The sequence below is a fragment of the Salmo trutta genome, chromosome 17, assembly GCF_901001165.1.
Source record: "Salmo trutta chromosome 17, fSalTru1.1, whole genome shotgun sequence".
Taxonomy (NCBI): domain Eukaryota; kingdom Metazoa; phylum Chordata; class Actinopteri; order Salmoniformes; family Salmonidae; genus Salmo; species Salmo trutta.
The window spans coordinates 8,426,661-8,449,633 of record NC_042973.1 but is presented as its reverse complement, the minus strand read 5'-3'; the positions used below and the strand labels follow the sequence as shown (position 1 = coordinate 8,449,633).

General features: G+C 47.5%; 1 protein-coding gene across 1 annotated transcript in view; it reads left to right on the top strand.

Annotated features, from left to right (window-relative positions):
* The window catches only part of LOC115151250 (receptor-type tyrosine-protein phosphatase S-like), a 394,494-nt gene that overhangs the window by 345,369 nt on the left and 26,152 nt on the right, over window positions 1–22,973 (top strand). The window contains exons 27-28 of the mRNA XM_029695206.1: window positions 1,336–1,459; window positions 13,662–13,837. Of these exons, the coding sequence (XP_029551066.1) occupies window positions 1,336–1,459; window positions 13,662–13,837 (300 nt within the window). The remainder of the gene's footprint in view (window positions 1–1,335; window positions 1,460–13,661; window positions 13,838–22,973) is intronic.

The window sequence follows — 22,973 nt, the reverse complement described above, 5'->3', positions numbered from 1 at the left end:
ATATACACAAGGTACCAGTACTGAGTCAATGTGCAGGGGGACGAGGTAATAACGTGGCTGCATACACAAGGTACCAGTACTGAGTCAATGTGCAGGGGGACGAGATAATAACATGGCTATATACACAGGGTACCAGTACTGAGTCAATGTGCAGGAGGACCAGGTAATTGAGGTAGATACTGTATGTACATGTATGTAGGAATGAAGTGACTAGGCAACAGGATAGATAATAAACAGTAGCAGCAGTGTTTGTGATGAGTCAAAAGTGTTAGTACAAAAAAGGGTCAAAGCAGATAGTCCAGGTAGCTATTTGGTTAACTACTTAACTAACTATTTAACTGTCTTATGGCTTGAGGGTAGAAGCTGTTCAACGTCCTGTTGGTTACAGACTTGGTGCATCGGTACTGCTTGCCGTTGCGGTAGCAGAGAGAACAGTCTATGACTTGGATAGCTAGAGTTTTTAAAAAAAATGTAGGGCCTTCCTCTGATACCGTCTGGTATAGAGGTCCTGGATGGCAGGGAGCTTGGCCCCAGTGATGTACTGGGCCGTACGCACTACCCTCTGTAGCGCCTTGTGGTCTGATGGAAAGCAGTTGCCATACCAAGCGGTGATGCAGCCAGTCAAGATGCTCTCAATGGTGCAGCTATAGAACTTTTTGAGGATCTAAGGGCCCATGCAAATCTTTTCAGCCTCCTGAAGGGAAAGTGGCGCTATCGTGCCTTCTTCACGACTGTGTTGGTGTGTGTGGACAATGATAATTCGTTAGTGATGTGGACACAGAGGAACTTGAAGCTCTCGACCCTCCCCACTACCCTCTCCACTACGTCCTGTAACCAACAGGACGTTGGACAGCTTCCACCCCGATGTTGATGGTGGCGAGATCGGCCCTCGGTTTTCTGGGGCCCACTATCAGCTCCTTTGTCTTGCTGACATTGAGGGGGAGGTTGTTGTCCTGGCACCACACTGCCAGGTCACTGACCTCCTCCTTATAGGCTGTCTCATCATAGTCAGTGATCAGGCCTACCACTGTCGTGTCGTCAGTAAACTGTTCACCCAGTTGTGGGTGAACAAGGAGTATAGGAGGGGACTAAGCATGCGTGGCGGATGTGTTGTAGCCTACCCTTACCACCTTGGGGCGGCTCGTCAGGAAGTCTAGGATCCAGTTGCAGAGGGAGGTGTTTAATCCCAGGGTCTTGAGCTTAATGATGAGCTTTGTGGGCACTAGGGTGTTGATCGCTGAGCTACAGTATAGTCAATGAACAGCATTCTCACATAGGTGACCCGCTGGTCCAGGCTTGAAACATGTGTGTGTCTGTTCGCGTCTGTCCCCACAGTCCATCGATCCAGGCCAGCAGTTTACATGGGAACACTCCAACCTGGAGGTGAACAAGCCTAAAAACCGCTACGCCAACGTCATCGCCTACGACCACTCCCGCGTCATCCTCGCACCCATCGAAGGTAAGACCATAACACTTTTTGGCACTTTTCACCCCCCCAATTGCAATTGTAATACTTTATATTGGTCTATTCTGTCCTGTTGTCCAGGGTTTAAAGGTCATTGGTGTTGAGACCAGGCAGTGAGTTATCTGGTTTAGTTATGTTTAAAAACGCTTAAATCAGGCAATTAACATGCAGTCCACAGAGCTGCTATCTGCTAGTCTTCATTGCTTGGTTAGTCATATTAGCTTAGTCCCCTAGTTCAGTCTCAATCTGGTTGTGACGATGACACGCATAACCAATCAATTACAGAGATATCTACCAGACATCACCACAAGATACATCTGAGAAACGCAGCAAGAGGAGTCTTTAGGACATTGACAGAGGAGCTCAGCCTTCAGCAATGAAAGTCTTCTGACATTCAACATAGCCAGGACACTTCACCCTTCAACCCTGCCAATCTCTCAACCTCTCTCAACCTCTCTCAACCTCTCTCAACCTCTCTCAACCTCTCTCAACCTCTCTCAACCTTTCTCAACCTTTCTCAACCTCTCTCAACCTCTCTCAACCTCTCTCAACCTCTCAAACTCTCTCAACCTCTCTCAACCTTTCTCAAACTCTCTCAACCTCTCTCAAACTCTCTCAACCTTTCTCAACCTCTCTCAACCTCTCTCAACCTCTCTCAACCTCTCTCAAACTCTCTCAACCTCTCTCAACCTTTCTCAACCTCTCTCAACCTTTCTCAACCTCTCTCAACCTCTCTCAACCTCTCTCAACCTCTCTCAACCTCTCTCAAACTCTCTCAATCTCTCTCAACCTTTCTCAACCTCTCTCAACCTCTCTCAACCTCTCTCAACCTTTCTCAACCTCTCTCAACCTTTCTCAACCTCTCTCAACCTCTCTCAACCTCTCTCAACCTCTCTCAAACTCTCTCAACCTCTCTCAACCTTTCTCAACCTCTCTCAACCTTTCTCAACCTCTCTCAACCTCTCTCAACCTCTCTCAACCTTTCTCAACCTCTCTCAACCTCTCTCAACCTCTCTCAACCTTTCTCAACCTCTCTCAACCTCTCTCAACCTCTCTCAACCTCTCTCAACCTCTCTCAAACTCTCTCAACCTCTCTCAACCTCTCTCAACCTTTCTCAACCTCTCTCAACCTTTCTCAAACTCTCTCAACCTCTCTCAACCTCTCTCAACCTCTCTCAACCTCTCTCAACCTCTCTCAAACTCTCTCAACCTCTCTCAACCTTTCTCAAACTCTCTCAACCTTTCTCAACCTCTCTCAACCTCTCTCAACCTCTCTCAACCTCTCTCAAACTCTCTCAACCTCTCTCAACCTTTCTCAACCTCTCTCAACCTTTCTCAACCTCTCTCAACCTCTCTCAACCTCTCTCAACCTCTCTCAACCTCTCTCAAACTCTCTCAACCTCTCTCAACCTTTCTCAAACTCTCAACCTTTCTCAACCTCTCTCAACCTCTCTCAACCTCTCTCAACCTTTCTCAACCTCTCTCAACCTTTCTCAACCTCTCTCAACCTCTCTCAACCTCTCTCAACCTCTCTCAACCTCTCTCAACCTTTCTCAACCTCTCTCAACCTTTCTCAACCTCTCTCAACCTCTCTCAACCTCTCTCAACCTTTCTCAACCTCTCTCAACCTCTCTCAACCTTTCTCAACCTCTCTCAACCTCTCTCAACCTCTCTCAACCTCTCTCAAACTCTCTCAACCTCTCTCAACCTCTCTCAACCTTTCTCAACCTCTCTCAACCTCTCTCAACCTCTCTCAAACTCTCTCAACCTCTCTCAACCTTTCTCAACCTCTCTCAACCTTTCTCAACCTCTCTCAACCTTTCTCAACCACTCTCAACCTTTCTCAAACTCTCTCAACCTCTCTCAACCTCTCTCAACCTCTCTCAACCTTTCTCAAACTCTCTCAACCTCTCTCAACCTCTCTCAACCTCTCTCAACCTTTATCTGTTTTTCATTCTGACTTGATTTTGACAGTTCACTATAGGCCCAATTTGAAAGTGCGACAATACGCATTACAGAATCATCCCCTGGCAAAGCGTCCATAAATACATAAATTAATCAAGTCTGAAATTTCCATTTTACAGTGCAGTGATTTTGCCATTAGTCGCAGCAGTAGAACAATTCATGCACGCAGCCATTCTCTGTTCACCTAGCTATGACTAACGCCAAAGTGCCACAATCGTATTGTGCGACGTTGAATCCTTTTTAATGGCGTTTGCCTTTTCTCTCTCTCTCTCTCTCTCTCTCTCTCTCTCTCTCTCTCTCCCTCTCTCTCTCTCTCTCTCTCTCTCTCTCTCTCTCTCTCTCCCTCGCTCTCTCTTTCTCTCTCTCTCTCTCTCTTTCCCCCTCGCTCTCTCTTTCTCTCCCCCCGATTGTTGCTGCACTCTTTGTCACGTCTCCCCACTCTTAAATTAGCCCAGTCGAGTGTTTCATTGTTTGTCGCTCGAGTGAGAATACGTCAGTTAAGGAACGTGATTGGTCGACGCTGCGGCAGCCATTGCAGTCTATTTAAGCATTCAAGAGTATTTTAACTAGTAGGTTATAAGTCTGATAAAGGAAGACGTGTGACATTCAACTGCCTTTTATTTGTTGATCAAAGAGTAGACTGTAGAGTAGATAATAGTAGATAAAATAACTAGACTCATTGAGGTTAGATATACACTGTGCCTAGTCAGGAATAGAGGATAGATACAGAGGAGACCTGCTAATGACAGAGCTGTATTATGTCCACATGAATAGGAACATTTGCATACACACAGACTATGGCTATATTTGACAGAGAGGAGATGTGAGCTACATTTTAATCTCTCACTCTCACACACTCCCACACACACACACAAAGATATAGACCTATTTTCAACACACACACACAAAATCAAACACACTGCGGGGCAAACACACACACTCGCCCAGCCAGCGTGCGGGAGGGGTGCTTTACTGCACGCTCCTCCGTCTTACAGCACATTCCTCCATCTTACAGCACGCTCCTCCATCTTACTGCACGCGCCTCCATCTTACTGCCCGCTCCTCCATCTTACTGCACGCTCCTCCGTCTTACTACACACTCCTCCATCTTACAGCACACTCCTCCATCTTACAGCACGCTCCTCCATCTTACTGCACATTCCTCCATCTTACGGCACGCTCCTCCATCTTACAGCACGCTCCTCCGTCTTACAGCACGCTCCTCCATCTTACAGCACACTCCTCCATCTTACAGCACGCTCCTCCATCTTACTGCACGCTCCTCCGTCTTACTACACGCTCCTCCATCTTACTACACACTCTTCCATCTTACAGCACACTCCTCCATCTTACAGCACGCTCCTCCATCTTACTGCACATTCCTCCATCTTACAGCACGCTCCTCCATCTTACAGCACACTCCTCCATCTTACTGCACGCTCCTCCATCTTACTGCACATTCCTCCATCTTACTGCACGATTTCCATCTTACGGCACGCTCCTCCATCTTACTACACGCCCCTCCATCTTACTACATGCCCATCCATCTTACTACGCGCTCCTCCATCTTACAGCATGCTCCTCCATCTTACTGCAAGCTCCTCCATCTTACTACATGCCCATCCATCTTACTACGCGCTCCTCCATCTTACAGCATGCTCCTCCATCTTACTGCAAGCTCCTCCATCTTACTACACGCCCCTCCATCTTACTGCATGCTCCTCCATCTTACTGCAAGCTCCTCCATCTTACTACACGCCCCTCCATCTTACTGCACGCCCCTCCATCTTACTGCACGCTCCTCCATCTTACTACGCACTCCTCCATCTTACTGCACATTCCTCCATCTTACTGCACGCCCCTCCATCTTACAGCACACTCCTCCATCTTACTGCACGCCCCTCCATCTTACTGCACACTCCTCCATCTTACTGCACACTCCTCCTTCTTACGGCACACTCCTCCATCTTACGGCACGCTCCTCCATCTTACTACACATCCCTCCATCTTACTGCACACTCCTCCATTTTACTGCACGCCCCTCCATCTTACAGCACGCTCCTCCATCTTACTGCCCGATTTCCATCTTACGGCACGCTCCTCCATCTTACGGCACGCTCCTCCATCTTAAGGCACGCTCCTCCATATTAAGGCACGCTCCTCCATCTTACTGCACACTCCTCCATCTTACGGCACGCTCCTCCATCTTACTACACGCCCCTCCATCTTACTGCACGCTCCTCCATCTTACTGCACGCTCCTCCATCTTACTGCACGCTTTCCATCTTAAGGCACACTCCTCCATCTTACTGCACAATCCTCCATCTTACTGCACGCCCCTCCATCTTTCTACACGCCCCTCCATCTTACTGCACGCTCCTCCATCTTACTGCACGATTTCCATCTTTCGGCACACTCCTCGATCTTACTGCACGCTCCTCCATCTTACGGCACACTCCTCCGTCTTAAGGCACGCTCCTCCATCTTAAGGCACGCTCCTCCATCTTACTACACGCCCCTCCATCTTACTGCACGCTCCTCCATCTTACTGCACGCTCCTCCATCTTACTGCACAATCCTCCATCTTACTGCATGCCCCTCCATCTTTCTACACGCCCCTCCATCTTACTGCACGCTCCTCCATCTTACGGCACACTCCTCCATCTTACTGCACGATTTCCATCTTACGGCACGCTCCTCCATCTTACTGCACACTCCTCCATCTTACGGCACGCTCCTCCATCTTACGGCCCACTCCTCCATCTTACTGCACGATTTCCATCTTACGGCACACTCCTCCATCTTACTGCACACTCCTCCATCTTACTGCACACTCCTCCATCTTATGGCACACTCCTCCATCTTAAGGCACGCTCCTCCATCTTAAGGCACGCTCCTCCATATTAAGGCATGCTCCTCCATCTTACTGCATGCCCCTCCATCTTTCTACACGCCCCTCCATCTTACTGCACGCTCCTCCATCTTACTACACGCTCCTCCGTCTTACTACACACTCCTCCATCTTACAGCACACTCCTCCATCTTACAGCACGCTCCTCCATCTTACTGCACATTCCTCCATCTTACGGCACGCTCCTCCATCTTACAGCACGCTCCTCCGTCTTACAGCACGCTCCTCCATCTTACAGCACACTCCTCCATCTTACAGCACGCTCCTCCATCTTACTGCACGCTCCTCCGTCTTACTACACGCTCCTCCATCTTACTACACACTCCTCCATCTTACAGCACACTCCTCCATCTTACAGCACGCTCCTCCATCTTACTGCACATTCCTCCGTCTTACAGCACGCTCCTCCATCTTACAGCACACTCCTCCATCTTACTGCACGCTCCTCCATCTTACTGCACATTCCTCCATCTTACTGCACGATTTCCATCTTACGGCACGCTCCTCCATCTTACTGCACTCTCCTCCATCTTACTGCACGCTCCTCCATCTTACTGCACATTCCTCCATCTTACTGCACGCTCCTCCGTCTTATGGCACGCCCCTCCATCTTACTACACGCTCCTCCATCTTACAGCATGCTCCTCCATCTTACTGCAAGCTCCTCCATCTTACTACATGCCCATCCATCTTACTACGCGCTCCTCCATCTTACAGCATGCTCCTCCATCTTACTGCAAGCTCCTCCATCTTACTACACGCCCCTCCATCTTACTGCATGCTCCTCCATCTTACTGCAAGCTCCTCCATCTTACTACACGCCCCTCCATCTTACTGCACGCCCCTCCATCTTACTGCACGCTCCTCCATCTTACTACGCACTCCTCCATCTTACTGCACATTCCTCCATCTTACTGCACGCCCCTCCATCTTACAGCACACTCCTCCATCTTACTGCACGCCCCTCCATCTTACTGCACACTCCTCCATCTTACTGCACACTCCTCCTTCTTACGGCACACTCCTCCATCTTACGGCACGCTCCTCCATCTTACTACACACCCCTCCATCTTACTGCACACTCCTCCATTTTACTGCACGCCCCTCCATCTTACAGCACGCTCCTCCATCTTACTGCACGATTTCCATCTTACGGCACGCTCCTCCATCTTACGGCACGCTCCTCCATCTTACTGCACACTCCTCCATCTTACTGCACATTCCTCCATCTTACTGCACACCCCTCCATCTTACTACACACCCCTCCATCTTACTGCACACTCCTCCATCTTACTGCACGTTCCTCCATCTTACGGCACACTCCTCCATCTTACTACACACTCCTCCAGCTTACGGCACGCTCCTCCATCTTAAGGCACATTCCTCCATCTTACGGCACGCACCTCCATCTTACTGCACGCTTTCCATCTTACTGCACGCTCCTCCATCTTACGGCACGCTTCTCCATCTTACTGCACGATCATCAAATCTTACGGCACGCTCCTCGAATCTTACTGCACGCACCTTCATCTTACGACACGCTCCTCCATCTTACTGCACGCTCCTCCATCTTCCTACACGCCCCTCCATCTTACTGCACGCTTCTCCGTCTTACTACATGCTCCTCCGTCTTACAGCACGCTCCTCCATCTTACTACACACTCCTCCATCTTACTGCACATTCCTCCATCTTACTACTCGCCCCTCCATCTTACTGCACATTCCTCCATCTTACTGCACGCTCCTCCGTCTTACGGCACACTCCTCCATCTTACAGCACGCTCCTCCATCTTACAGCACGCTCCTCCATCTTACTACACACTCCTCCATATTACTGCACATTCCTCTATCTTACTGCTCGCCCCTCCATCTTACTACACGCCCCTCCATCTTACTGCACGCTCCTCCATCTTACTGCACACTCCTCCATCTTACTGCACGCTCCTCCATCTTACGGCACACGCCTCCATCTTACTGCACGATTTCCATCTTACGGCACACTCATCCATCTAACTGCACACTCCTCCATCTTACTGCACGTTCCTCCATCTTACGGCACACTCCTCCATCTTACTGCACGATTTCCATCTTACGGCACACTCCTCCATCTTACTGCACACTCCTCCATCTTACTGCACGCTCCTCCATCTTACGGCACACTCCTCCATCTTAAGGCACGCTCCTCCATCTTAAGGAACGCTCCTCCATATTAAGGCACGCTCCTCCATCTTACTGCACACTCCTCCATCTTACGGCACGCTCCTCCATCTTACTACACGCCCCTCCATCTTACTGCACACTCCTCCATCTTACTGCACGCTCCTCCATCTTACTGCACGCTTTCCATCTTAAGGCACACTCCTCCATCTTACTGCACAATCCTCCATCTTACTGCACGCCCCTCCATTTTTCTACACGCCCCTCCATCTTACTGCACGCTCCTCCATCTTACTGCACGATTTCCATCTTTCGGCACACTCCTCCATCTTACTGCACGCTCCTCCATCTTACTGCACGCTCCTCCATCTTACGGCACACTCCTCCGTCTTAAGGCACGCTCCTCCATCTTAAGGCACGCTCCTCCATCTTACTACACGCCCCTCCATCTTACTGCACGCTCCTCCATCTTACTGCACGCTCCTCCATCTTACTGCACAATCCTCCATCTTACTGCATGCCCCTCCATCTTTCTACACACCCCTCCATCTTACTGCACGCTCCTCCATCTTACGGCACACTCCTCCATCTTACTGCACGATTTCCATCTTACGGCACGCTCCTCCATCTTACTGCACACTCCTCCATCTTACGGCACGCTCCTCCATCTTACGGCCCACTCCTCCATCTTACTGCACGATTTCCATCTTACAGCACACTCCTCCATCTTACTGCACACTCCTCCATCTTACTGCACACTCCTCCATCTTACGGCACACTCCTCCATCTTAAGGCACGCTCCTCCATCTTAAGGCACGCTCCTCCATTATAAGGCATGCTCCTCCATCTTACTGCATGCCCCTCCATCTTTCTATACGCCCCTCCATCTTACTGCACGCTCCTCCATCTTACTACACGCTCCTCCGTCTTACTACACACTCCTCCATCTTACAGCACACTCCTCCATCTTACAGCACGCTCCTCCATCTTACTGCACATTCCTCCATCTTACGGCACGCTCCTCCATCTTACAGCACGCTCCTCCGTCTTACAGCACGCTCCTCCATCTTACAGCACACTCCTCCATCTTACAGCACGCTCCTCCATCTTACTGCACGCTCCTCCGTCTTACTACACGCTCCTCCATCTTACTACACACTCCTCCATCTTACAGCACACTCCTCCATCTTACAGCACGCTCCTCCATCTTACTGCAAATTCCTCCGTCTTACAGCACGCTCCTCCATCTTACAGCACACTCCTCCATCTTACTACACGCTCCTCCATCTTACAGCATGCTCCTCCATCTTACTGCAAGCTCCTCCATCTTACTACATGCCCATCCATCTTACTACGCGCTCCTCCATCTTACAGCATGCTCCTCCATCTTACTGCAAGCTCCTCCATCTTACTACACGCCCCTCCATCTTACTGCATGCTCCTCCATCTTACTGCAAGCTCCTCCATCTTACTACACGCCCCTCCATCTTACTGCACGCCCCTCCATCTTACTGCACGCTCCTCCATCTTACTACGCACTCCTCCATCTTACTGCACATTCCTCCATCTTACTGCACGCCCCTCCATCTTACAGCACACTCCTCCATCTTACTGCACGCCCCTCCATCTTACTGCACACTCCTCCATCTTACTGCACACTCCTCCTTCTTACGGCACACTCCTCCATCTTACGGCACGCTCCTCCATCTTACTACACACCCCTCCATCTTACTGCACACTCCTCCATTTTACTGCACGCCCCTCCATCTTACAGCACGCTCCTCCATCTTACTGCACGATTTCCATCTTACGGCACGCTCCTCCATCTTACGGCACGCTCCTCCATCTTACTGCACACTCCTCCATCTTACTGCACATTCCTCCATCTTACTGCACACCCCTCCATCTTACTACACACCCCTCCATCTTACTGCACACTCCTCCATCTCACTGCGTGTTCCTCCATCTTACGGCACACTCCTCCATCTTACTACACGCTCCTCCAGCTTACGGCACGCTCCTCCATCTTAAGGCACATTCCTCCATCTTACGGCACGCACCTCCATCTTACTGCACGCTTTCCATCTTACTGCACGCTCCTCCATCTTACGGCACGCTTCTCCATCTTACTGCACGATCATCAAATCTTACGGCACGCTCCTCGAATCTTACTGCACGCACCTTCATCTTACGACACGCTCCTCCATCTTACTGCACGCTCCTCCATCTTCCTACACGCCCCTCCATCTTACTGCACGCTTCTCCGTCTTACTACATGCTCCTCCGTCTTACAGCACGCTCCTCCATCTTACTACACACTCCTCCATCTTACTGCACATTCCTCCATCTTACTACTCGCCCCTCCATCTTACTGCACATTCCTCCATCTTACTGCACGCTCCTCCGTCTTACGGCACACTCCTCCATCTTACAGCACGCTCCTCCATCTTACAGCACGCTCCTCCATCTTACTACACACTCCTCCATATTACTGCACATTCCTCTGTCTTACTGCTCGCCCCTCCATCTTACTACACGCCCCTCCATCTTACTGCACGCTCCTCCATCTTACTGCACACTCCTCCATCTTACTGCACGCTCCTCCATCTTACGGCACACGCCTCCATCTTACTGCACGATTTCCATCTTACGGCACACTCCTCCATCTAACTGCACACTCCTCCATCTTACTGCACGTTCCTCCATCTTACTACACACTCCTCCATCTTACTGCACGATTTCCATCTTACGGCACACTCCTCCATCTTACTGCACACTCCTCCATCTTACTGCACGCTCCTCCATCTTACGGCACACTCCTCCATCTTAAGGCACGCTCCTCCATCTTAAGGCACGCTCCTCCATATTAAGGCATGCTCCTCCATCTTACTGCACACTCCTCCATCTTACGGCACGCTCCTCCATCTTACTACACGCCCCTCCATCTTACTGCACGCTCCTCCATCTTACTGCACGCTCCTCCATCTTACTGCACGCTTTCCATCTTAAGGCACACTCCTCCATCTTACTGCACAATCCTCCATCTTACTGCACGCCCCTCCATCTTTCTACACGCCCCTCCATCTTACTGCACGCTCCTCCATCTTACTGCACGATTTCCATCTTTCGGCACACTCCTCCATCTTACTGCACACTCCTCAATCTTACTGCACGCTCCTCCATCTTACGGCACACTCCTCCGTCTTAAGGCACGCTCCTCCATCTTAAGGCACGCTCCTCCATCTTACTACACGCCCCTCCATCTTACTGCACGCTCCTCCATCTTACTGCACGCTCCTCCATCTTACTGCACAATCCTCCATCTTACTGCATGCCCCTCCATCTTTCTACACGCCCCTCCATCTTACTGCACGCTCCTCCATCTTACGGCACACTCCTCCATCTTACTGCACGATTTCCATCTTACGGCACGCTCCTCCATCTTACTGCACACTCCTCCATCTTACGGCACGCTCCTCCATCTTACGGCCCAATCCTCCATCTTACTGCACGATTTCCATCTTACGGCACACTCCTCCATCTTACTGCACACTCCTCCATCTTACTGCACACTCCTCCATCTTACGGCACACTCCTCCATCTTAAGGCACGCTCCTCCATCTTAAGGCACGCTCCTCCATATTAAGGCATGCTCCTCCATCTTTCTACACGCCCCTCCATCTTACTGCACGCTCCTCCATCTTACTACACGCTCCTCCATCTTACTGCACGCTTTCCATCTTACTGCACGCTCCTCCATCTGACTGCACGCTCCTCCATCTTACTGCACGCTTTCCATCTTACGGAACGCTCCTCCATCTTACTACACGCCCCTCCATCTTACTGCACGCTCCTCCATCTTACTGCACGCTCCTCCATCTTACTGCACGCTTTCCATCTTAAGGCACACTCCTCCATCTTACTGCACAATCCTCCATCTTACTGCACGCCCCTCCATCTTTCTACACGCCCCTCCATCTTACTGCACGCTCCTCCATCTTACGGCACACTCCATCTTACTGCACGATTTCCATCTTACGGCAAACTCCTCCATCTTACTGCACATTCCTCCATCTTACTGCACGCTCCTCCATCTTACTGCACGCTCCTCCGTCTTAAGGCACGCTCCTCCATCTTAAGGCACGCTCCTCCATATTAAGGCACGCTCCTCCATCTTACTGCACACTCCTCCATCTTAAGGCACGCTCCTCCATCTTACTACACGCTCCTCCATCTTACTGCACGCTTTCCATCTTACTGCACGCTCCTCCATCTGACTGCACGCTCCTCCATCTTACTACATGCCCCTCCATCTTACTGCACGCTCCTCCATCTTACTCCACGCTCCTCCATCTTACTGCACGCTCCTCCATCTGACTGCACGCTCTTCCATCTTCCTACACGCCCCTCCATCTTACTGCACGCTCCTCCATCTTACTGCACACTCCTCCGTCTTACTGCACGATTTCCATCTTACGGCACGCTCCTCCATCTTACTACACGCCCCTCCATCTTACTGCACGCTCCTCCATCTTACAGCACGCTCCTCCATCTTACTGCACGCTCCTCCATCTTACTGCACGCTCCTCAGATCTTACTGCACGCTCCTTGAATCTTACTGCACGCTCCTCCATCTTATTGCACGCTCCTCCATCTTACTGCACATTCCTCCATCTTACTACACACTCCTCTATCTTATGGCACGCTCCTCCATCTTACTGTACACTCCTCCATCTTACTGCACGCTCCTCCATCTTACTGCACGCTCCTCCATCTTACTGCACGCTCCTCAAATCTTACTGCACGCTCCTCGAATCTTACTGCACGCTCCAGCATCAACACTAAATCACAGCCACAACATCAGGCTAGAGAAAGATATAAACAAAATGTAAAGAGAGAGAGCGAGAGAGAGGAGGGAGAGGCATTAAAGAAAGGTGTTAAGATGGAGCACTATGTAAGAAAGGTGTTAAGATGGAGCACTATGTAAGAAAGGTGTTAAGATGGAGCACTATGTAAGAACTCAGCGATAAGTGCAATAAGAACTTCACTAAAAAGAAATCGCCTGGAGCCCCATCAGAATTGACCACTTGGCCTGTTAACCACCAACCATTCTAGAGATTGTCCCTCAATTCAACTCAATTACTGTCTTCTCTCTGTTCCCAGGTATTACTGGCAGTGATTATATCAACGCCAACTACATAGACGGCTACAGGAAGCAGAATGCCTACATGGCTACGCAGGGCCCGCTGCCCGAGACGTTCGGGGACTTCTGGAGGATGGTTTGGGAACAGAGAGCAGCCACTGTGGTCATGATGACCAGACTGGAAGAGAAATCACGGGTAAGTAACTATAGGATTGAATCTGGTGTCCCCCCTGGATCGGTGTTGGGACGACTTGTTTTCTGACCAAAAACAGAATTTACAGAAAAAAATGATTTGGAAATTCTGCAGTGTAACTGAGGAAAGTACAAGAAACGCAGAGGGACCGAGAATATTTTCTGACTTTAGTTCAGTGTTTCCATACATGAAGGGACATCGCGTGCGCCATCCGTATGGTTAGTGAGAAAGTCCATGTTGCAAATGTACCCTCCCTTACTAGACGTCCGACCACGTCCGATAAATCCGCGGACGGCGTCGGGCCGATCGCGGGGGCCGGATCTTCCAGGAAGTCATCGAACGAAGTCTCTCGGACCTTCGGTTTCCGTTTAATTAAATTTTCAAATTTTGGTCATTTTCTTGCAGTCCCGGATTATTCCACGAGAGGGCGTATGGAATCATATTGCAAATGTAACATATATCACCAAATGCGACACGGCTTTTTCTCCTAAACCGAAGATAATTCGAAGACGAAACTCGGTCTGCGTGGGTTTGGCATAATGGGCAGTTGGCCCCGAACAGGATGGAGTCGAGGCCTCGACGCTTTTCGAGTTAAGGCTATTTTTCTGGGATTGAAAGTCAAACAGGAAAATAGAGTGCTGATTTGACCACTTCACATCAAACTACATGAGCCTACGGTGTCAGGAGAAAAGGAACCATGCATTTACCAATGTTCATTTCAGAGAAATTGTACAATGACACATTGGTGATATTCAACAACAAGAGGGTTTTTTTCCAAAAAAGTTACATATCCAGTTGCAGCGTGTTCAGATGAGTCCGTTAAGGCAGGTTTCGGAGCTCTGCGAGATTTCTGTGATTTTCTGTGATTTTCTGAAACAACACACACTTGTTCAACCCTCTGTAAATAAGTCAGTTCTTAACAGAAACACTTAAAACTCAATATTCTATAAGAGCCTAACGTTCAGATTCCTGTGTCAACCAGAAATGCCTTATAATGGTGTCATAGGGGCTGCTTTGAAGGGTTAAAAAGGTCAGATCTTTCCACAACTTCATATGTGTGACTAGGCAACCCTCATGAACTGTAAATCAGTCATTTATCCCATCAGATGTCAAAGAAAAGCTCTCTCAAACACACACACAGCAAGGACGGAGTGACACAGAGCGGTGCTTAAAGACACAAAGAGCCTGCAATGGCATTACCATTATCTCTAGGCTGAGACGAGTTCAATGAGACGCCCCGCTTGACCGTAGCTTGCTCGGTATGAGCGCAGCGACCGTGAGAAAACTAGGCCCAAAATGAGGCCTGCACCAATATGTCAAGTGCTTATGGGTGACAGTGAGAGAACCATTAGGGTTAGAAGCACAATTCAACCTCAGGAGCGTTCCTGAGGTCCTCCCGATCTGTGCAAGCCTAACCTTGACCCTGTGGCATTAACCCTTCACAGTGAAAAGAAGGTGTTTAGATCAAACTGTGTGCAATGACTTCTCTCCCCATAGGAATACATTGACAATTCTCCTAAATTCAACCTGAAGTCTATGTGGGTTATGAATGCCTTATGAACCTGTCTTCTATAACAATCCATCAGGCTACTGTGAGGTCTACCTGTGTCGATTCTAAGGTTCCTGGAGCAACCGGAAAATGTTAAAATCACCCTAGAGCTATTGTCATATAAGCAACCTGCAGATAGTGAAAATCACGCAACTCAACCATCTGTCATTCAGTCAATTCTTAAGGTAGAGACTTCATATTCAGGATTCTGTTTATGTCTACCCCAAAGACAACGTGTGTGAAGCAAGAGCTTCCTGTGACAACCGGAAGTTGTTAAAAACAGCCAAGAGCTATTGTCATATGGTCAACCGGCATATAGTGAAAATCACGCAACTCAACCATCTGTTATTCAGTCAATTCTTAAGGTAGAGACTTCATATTCAGGATTCTGTTTATGTCTAACCCAAAGACAACATGTGTTGAGTAAGAGCTTCCTGTGACAACCGGAAGTTGTTAAAAACAGCAAAGAGCTATTGTCATATGGTCAACCAGCATATAGTGAAAATCACGCAACTCAACCCTATGTCATCCAGCCAATTCTTTAGGTAGAGACTTCATATTGAGGATTCTGTATATGCCTACCCCAAAGACAACGTGTGTCTATTCTTTTTGCAACAAAAAAAAAAACACACACACACAATTTGGCCATAGGGACATAGTGTGGGGCTTAGAGTCTTATACCGCCTTCAATAGTTACTTTTGTTGAAACGATTCAAGAACCGTCAGACCTAGAGCTCCGAAATTTTAGAAACCTGTTCTAGAGCTCAAGTCGATAGTGCACGGTGATTTATGGGGCTCTAGAAGGTTCTCTGACCGAGAAACCACCTCGTACATTTGCAATATTTTCAATTCATTTTCAATATCACGGACATGGCGACATTTAGAAATGTCCCAGAGTCGCAAGACTAGGTGCATTGAAACCGCCTCGGCCCGTAGAGACGGACCCCAATGTCTCTGTCCGATAGCTCATTCAGGGACCCCGTAGTAACGCCCTGAAAAAGTGGATTTTCAGCACCAATTAAGGCCATTGCTTGGGCACCAAATGACCTATCGAGCCGAAACTTGGGATTCGGGGTCGCCTCACATAGGCCTACACATAATGTCAGAACTGGACCCGCAGCTATAACGTAACTATGTGTTTTAGGTTTTTTTATGGTTAAAATTGAAAGCACTGTGAATTATGGGCCTTCTCTGACATATGTGATAGTTGGCTTCTATACGAGTTGGAAAAAGTGGATTTGGTGTCAGATGCTATCAGTTTGGTGTCAGAATGACAACTAATTGACTGATGGACGCTGACTGCTGGGTGACGAGCAATGGAGATTAACCACAGTCACTGCCCGGCCATCCCGAGTTCATCGGGCCAGTCAATTATGCATTTCTGCAGTATTTTTGAGCATGCCTAAATTTGTGATGCTAAATGCCCATTAAATCATATTGCAAACGTAACGCGCTATATTGCAAACGTAACGTGCGTTTGCAATATGATTCAACAGCAGAAAATATCACCAAAGTTGACATGATGAAATCAACACAATGAGCGACAGAGAGGAACCACAGTCACTGCCCGGCCATCCCCAGTTCATCAGGCCAGTCAATTATGCATTTCTGCAGTATTTTTGAGCATGCCACATTTGTGATACTAAATGCCCATTAAATCATATTGCAAACGTAACGCGCTATATTGCAAACGTAACGTGCGTTTGCAATATGACTCAACAGCAAAAATATCACCAAAGTTGACATGATGAAATCAACACAATGAGCGATAGAGAGGAACCACAGTCACTGCCCGGCCATCCCCAGTTCATCGGGACAGTCAATTTTGCATATCTTTAGTGTTTTTGAGCATGCCAAATTCGTGATGTTGAGGCCCATTGAATCATATTGCAAATGCGCATCAGTGCACATGGTGACCCGAAATGGGTTACCAGGAGTAATTTTTTAGAAGGGTTTTAAATGCCTTTAGAGGGTGCAAGGGGTGCACGGTTGGGTAGGGAGCACCTTCCATCAGTGCCCATCCAGTATGGGGCGCACCTAGTCATTTTGGACATTTTTCAAAAAAATTGCTAAAAAACGACAATCCCACTTCTCTCATGTCACCATCAAGCCATGGAGAGGAACCACAGTCACTGCCCGGCCATCACCAGTTCATCGGGACAGTTCATTTTGCATTTCTGCAGTGTTTTTAAGCATGCCAAATTCGTGATGTTGAGGCCCATTGAATCATATTGCAAATGCGCATCAGTGCACATGGTGACCCGAAATGGGTTACCAGGAGTAATTTTTTAGAATGGTTTTAAATGCCTTTAGGGTGGTGCAAGGGGTGCACGGTTGGGTAGTGAGCACCTTCCATCAGTGCCCAACCAGTATGGGGCGCACCTAGTCATTTTGGACATTTTTCAAAAAAATTGCTAAAAAACGACAATCCCACTTCTCTCATGTCACCATCAAGCCATGGAGAGGAACCACAGTCACTGCCCGGCCATCACCAGTTCATCGGGACAGTTCATTTTGCATTTCTGCAGTGTTTTTAAGCATGCCAAATTCGTGATGTTGAGGCCCATTGAATCATATTGCAAATGCGCATCAGTGCACATGGTGACCCGAAATGGGTTACCAGGAGTATTTTTTTAGAAGGCTTTTAAATGACTTTAGGGTGGTGCAAGGGGTCCGCGGTTGGGTAGGGAGCACCTTCCATCAGTGCCCATCCAGTATGGGGCGCACCTAGTCATTTTGGACATTTTTCCAAAAATCACAAAAAAAACTCACCATCAAGCCATGGAGAGGAACCACAGTCACTGCACAGCCATCCCCAGTTCATCGGGACAGTCAATTATGCATTTCTGCAGTGGTTTTGAGCATGCCAAAGTTGTGATGCTAAATGCCCATTGCATCATATTGCAAACGTAACACGCAATATTGCAAATGTAACGCGCATTTGCAACATGATTCAACAGCAAAAAATATCACCAAAGTTGACATGATGAAATCAACACAACGAGCGATGGAGAGGAACCACAGTCACTGCACGGCCATCCCCAGTTCATCGGGACAGTCAATTATGCATTTCTGCAGTGGTTTTGAGCATGCCACATTTGTGATGCTAAATGCCCATTGAATCATATTGCAAACGTAACATGGAATATTGCAAATGTAACGCGCATTTGCAACATGATTCAACAGCAAAAAACATCACCAAAGTTGACATGATGAAATCAACACAACGAGCGATGGAGAGGAACCACAGTCACTGCACGGCCATCCCCAGTTCATCGGGACAGTCAATTATGCATTTCTGCAGTGGTTTTGAGCATGCCAAAGTTGTGATGCTAAATGCCAATTGAATCATATTGCAAATGCGCATCCGTGTATTTGCAATATGATTCAACAGCAAAAAATGTCACCAAAGGTGACATGATGAAATCAACACAACGAGCGATGGAGAGGAACCAGGAGCGTTCCTGAGGTCCTCCCGATCTGTGCAAGCCAACCTTGACCCTGTGGCATTAACCCTTCACAGTGAAAAGAAGGTGTTTAGATCAAACTGTGTGCAATGACTTCTCTCCCCATAGGAACACATAGACTATTCTCCAAAATTCAACCTGAAGCCTATGTGGGTTATGAATGCCTTATGAACCTGTCTTCTACAACAATCCATCAGGCTACTGTGAGGTCTACCTGTGTCGATTCTAAGGTTCCTGTGACAACTGGAAGTGGTTAAAAACACCCAAGAGCTATTGTCATATTAAGTGCGCATAGTGAAAATCACGCAACTCAACCATCTGTTACTCAGTCAATTCTTAAGGTAGAGACTTCTTATTCAGGATTCTGTTTCTGTCTACCCCAACGACAACGTGTGTGAAGCAAGAGCTTCCTGTGACAACCGGAAGTGGTTAAAATCACCCAAGAGCCATTGTCATATTACGTGCGCATAGTGAAAATCACGCAACTCAACCATCTGTTACTCAGTCAATTCTTAAGGTAGAGACTTCTTATTCAGGATTCTGTTTATATGTACCCCAAGGACAACGTGTGTGAAGCAAGAGCTTCCTGTGACAACCGGAAGTGGTTAAAAACACCCAAGAGCTATTGTCATATTGCCACCTGCAGATAGTGAAAATCACGCAACTCAACCATCTGTTACTCAGTCAATTTTTAAGGTAGAGACTTCTTATTCAGGATTATGTTTATGTCTACACCAAAGACAACGTGTGTGAAGCAAGAGCTTCCTGTGACAACCGGAAGTGGTTAAAAACACCCAAGAGCTATTGTCATATTGCCACCTGCAGATAGCGAAAATCACGCAACTCAACCATCTGTTACTCGGTCAATTCTTAAGGTAGAGACTTCTTATTCAGGATTCTGTTTATGTCTACCCCAAAGACAACGTGTGTGAAGCAAGAGCTTCCTGTGACAACGGGAAGTGGTTAAAATCACCCAAGAGCTATTGTCATATTACGTGCGCATAGTGAAAATCACGCAACTCAACCATCTGTATCTCAGTCAATTCTTAAGGTAGAGACTTCTTATTCAGGATTCTGTTTATGTCTACCCCAAAGACAACGTGTGTGAAGCAACAGCTTCCTGTGACAACCGGAAGTGGGTAAAATCACCCAAGAGCTATTGTCATATTAAGTGAGCATTGTGAAAATCACGCAACTCAACCATCTGTTTCTCAGTCAATTCTTAAGGTAGAGACTTCTTATTCAGGATTCTGTTTCTGTCTACCCCAAAGACAACGTGTGTGAAGCAAGAGCTTCCTGTGACAACCGGAAGTGGTTAAAAACACCCAAGAGCTATTGTCATATTGCCACCTGCAGATAGCGAAAATCACGCAACTCAACCATCTGTTACTCGGTCAATTCTTAAGGTAGAGACTTCTTATTCAGGATTCTGTTTATGTCTACCCCAAAGACAACGTGTGTGAAGCAAGAGCTTCCTGTGACAACGGGAAGTGGTTAAAATCACCCAAGAGCTATTGTCATATTACGTGCGCATAGTGAAAATCACGCAACTCAACCATCTGTATCTCAGTCAATTCTTAAGGTAGAGACTTCTTATTCAGGATTCCGTTTATGTCTACCCCAAAGACAACGTGTGTGAAGCAAGAGCTTCCTGTGACAACCGGAAGTGGTTAAAATCACCCAAGAGCTATTGTCATATTACGTGCGCATAGTGAAAATCACGCAACTCAACCATCTGTTTCTCAGTCAATTCTTAAGGTAGAGACTTCTTATTCAGGATTCTGTTTATGTCTACCCCAAAGACAACGTGTGTGAAGCAACAGCTTCCTGTGACAACCGGAAGTGGTTAAAAACACCCAAGAGCTATTGTCATATTGCCACCTGCAGATAGTGAAAATCACGCAACTCAACCATCTGTTACTCAGTCAATTTTTAAGGTAGAGACTTCTTATTCAGGATTATGTTTATGTCTACCCCAAAGACAACGTGTGTGAAGCAACAGCTTCCTGTGACAACCGGAAGTGGTTAAAAACACCCAAGAGCTATTGTCATATTGCCACCTGCAGATAGTGAAAATCACGCAACTCAACCATCTGTTATTCAGTCAATTCTTAAGGTAGAGACTTCTTATTCAGGATTCCGTTTATGTCTACCCCAAAGACAACGTGTGTGAAGCAAGAGCTTCCTGTGACAACGGGAAGTGGTTAAAATCACCCAAGAGCTATTGTCATATTACGTGCGCATAGTGAAAATCACGCAACTCAACCATCTGTTTCTCAGTCAATTCTTAAGGTAGAGACTTCTTATTCAGGATTCCGTTTATGTCTACCCCAAAGACAACGTGTGTGAAGCAAGAGCTTCCTGTGACAACCGGAAGTGGTTTAAAATAGCCTAGAGCTATTGTCATATTGCCACCTGCAGATAGTGAAAATCACGCAACTCAACCATCTGTTATTCAGTCAATTCTTAAGGTAGAGACTTCTTATTCAGGATTCTCTTTATGTCTACCCCAAAGACAACGTGTGTGAAGCAAGAGCTTCCTGTGACAACCGGAAGTGGTTAAAATCACCCAAGAGCTATTGTCATATTACGTGCGCATAGTGAAATTCACGCAACTCAACCATCTGTTTCTCAGTCAATTCTTAAGGTAGAGACTTCTTATTCAGGATTCTGTTTATGTCTACCCCAAAGACAACGTGTGTGAAGCAAGAGCTTCCTGTGACAACCGGAAGTGGTTAAAAACACCCAAGAGCTATTGTCATATTACGTGCACATAGTGAAAATCACGCAACTCAACCATCTGTTTCTCAGTCAATTCTTAAGGTAGAGACTTCTTATTCAGGATTCTGTTTATGTCTACCCCAAAGACAACGTGTGTTGAGTAAGAACTTCCTGTGACAACGGGAAGTGGTTAAAACAGCCTAGAGCTATTGTCATATGGTCAACCTGCATATAGTGAAAATCACGCAACTCAACCATCTGTTATTCAGTCAATTCTTAAGGTAGAGACTTCTTATTCAGGATTCTGTATATGCCTACCCCAAAGACAACGTGTGTCTATTCTTTTTGCAAAAAAAACAAAAACACACACACACAATTTGGCCATAGGTACATAGTGTGGGGCTTAGAGGCTTATACCGCCTTCAATAGTTACTTTCGTTCAAACGATTCAAGAACCGTCAGACCTAGAGCTCCAAAATTTTAGAAACCTGTTCTAGAGCTCAAGTCGATAGTGCACGGTGATTTATGGGGCTCTAGAAGGTTCTCTGACCGAGAAACCGCCTCGTACATTTGCAATATTTTCAATTCATTTTGAATATCACGGACATGGCAACATGTAGAAATGTCCCAGAGTCGCAAGACTAGGTGCATTGAAACCGCCTCGGCCCATAGAGACGGACCCCAATGTCTCTGTCCGATATCTCATTCAGAGACCCCGTAGTAACGCCCTGAATAAGTGGATTTTCAGCACCAATTAGGCCATTGCTCGGGCACCGAATGACCTATCGAGCCGAAACTTGGGATTCGGGGTCGCCTCACATAGGCCTACACATAATGTCAGAGCTGGACCCGCAGCTATAACGTAACTATGTGTTTTAGGTTTTTTTATGGTTAAAATTGAAAGCACTGTGAATTATGGGCCTTCTCTGACATATGTGATAGTTGGCTTCTATACGAGTTGGAAAAAGTGGATTTGGTGTCAGATGCTATCAGTTTGGTGTCAAAATGACATCTAATTGACTGATGGACGCTGACTGCTGGGTGACGAGCAATGGAGAGGAACCACAGTCACTGCCCGGCCATCCCGAGTTCATCGAGCCAGTCAATAATGCATTTCTGCAGTATTTTTGAGCATGCCTAAATTTGTGATGCTAAATGCCCATTGAATCATATTGCAAACGTAACGCGCAATATTGCAAATGTAACGCGCATTTGCACTATGATTCGACAGCAAAAAATATCACCAAAGTTGACATGATGAAATCAACACAACGAGCGATGGAGAGGAACCACAGTCACTGCACGGCCATCCCGAGATCATCGGGCCAGTCAATTATGCATTCTGAGCATGTCAAATTCGTTAAAAATGTTAAAAGCAACAGAGTCCCACTTCTCCCTCATC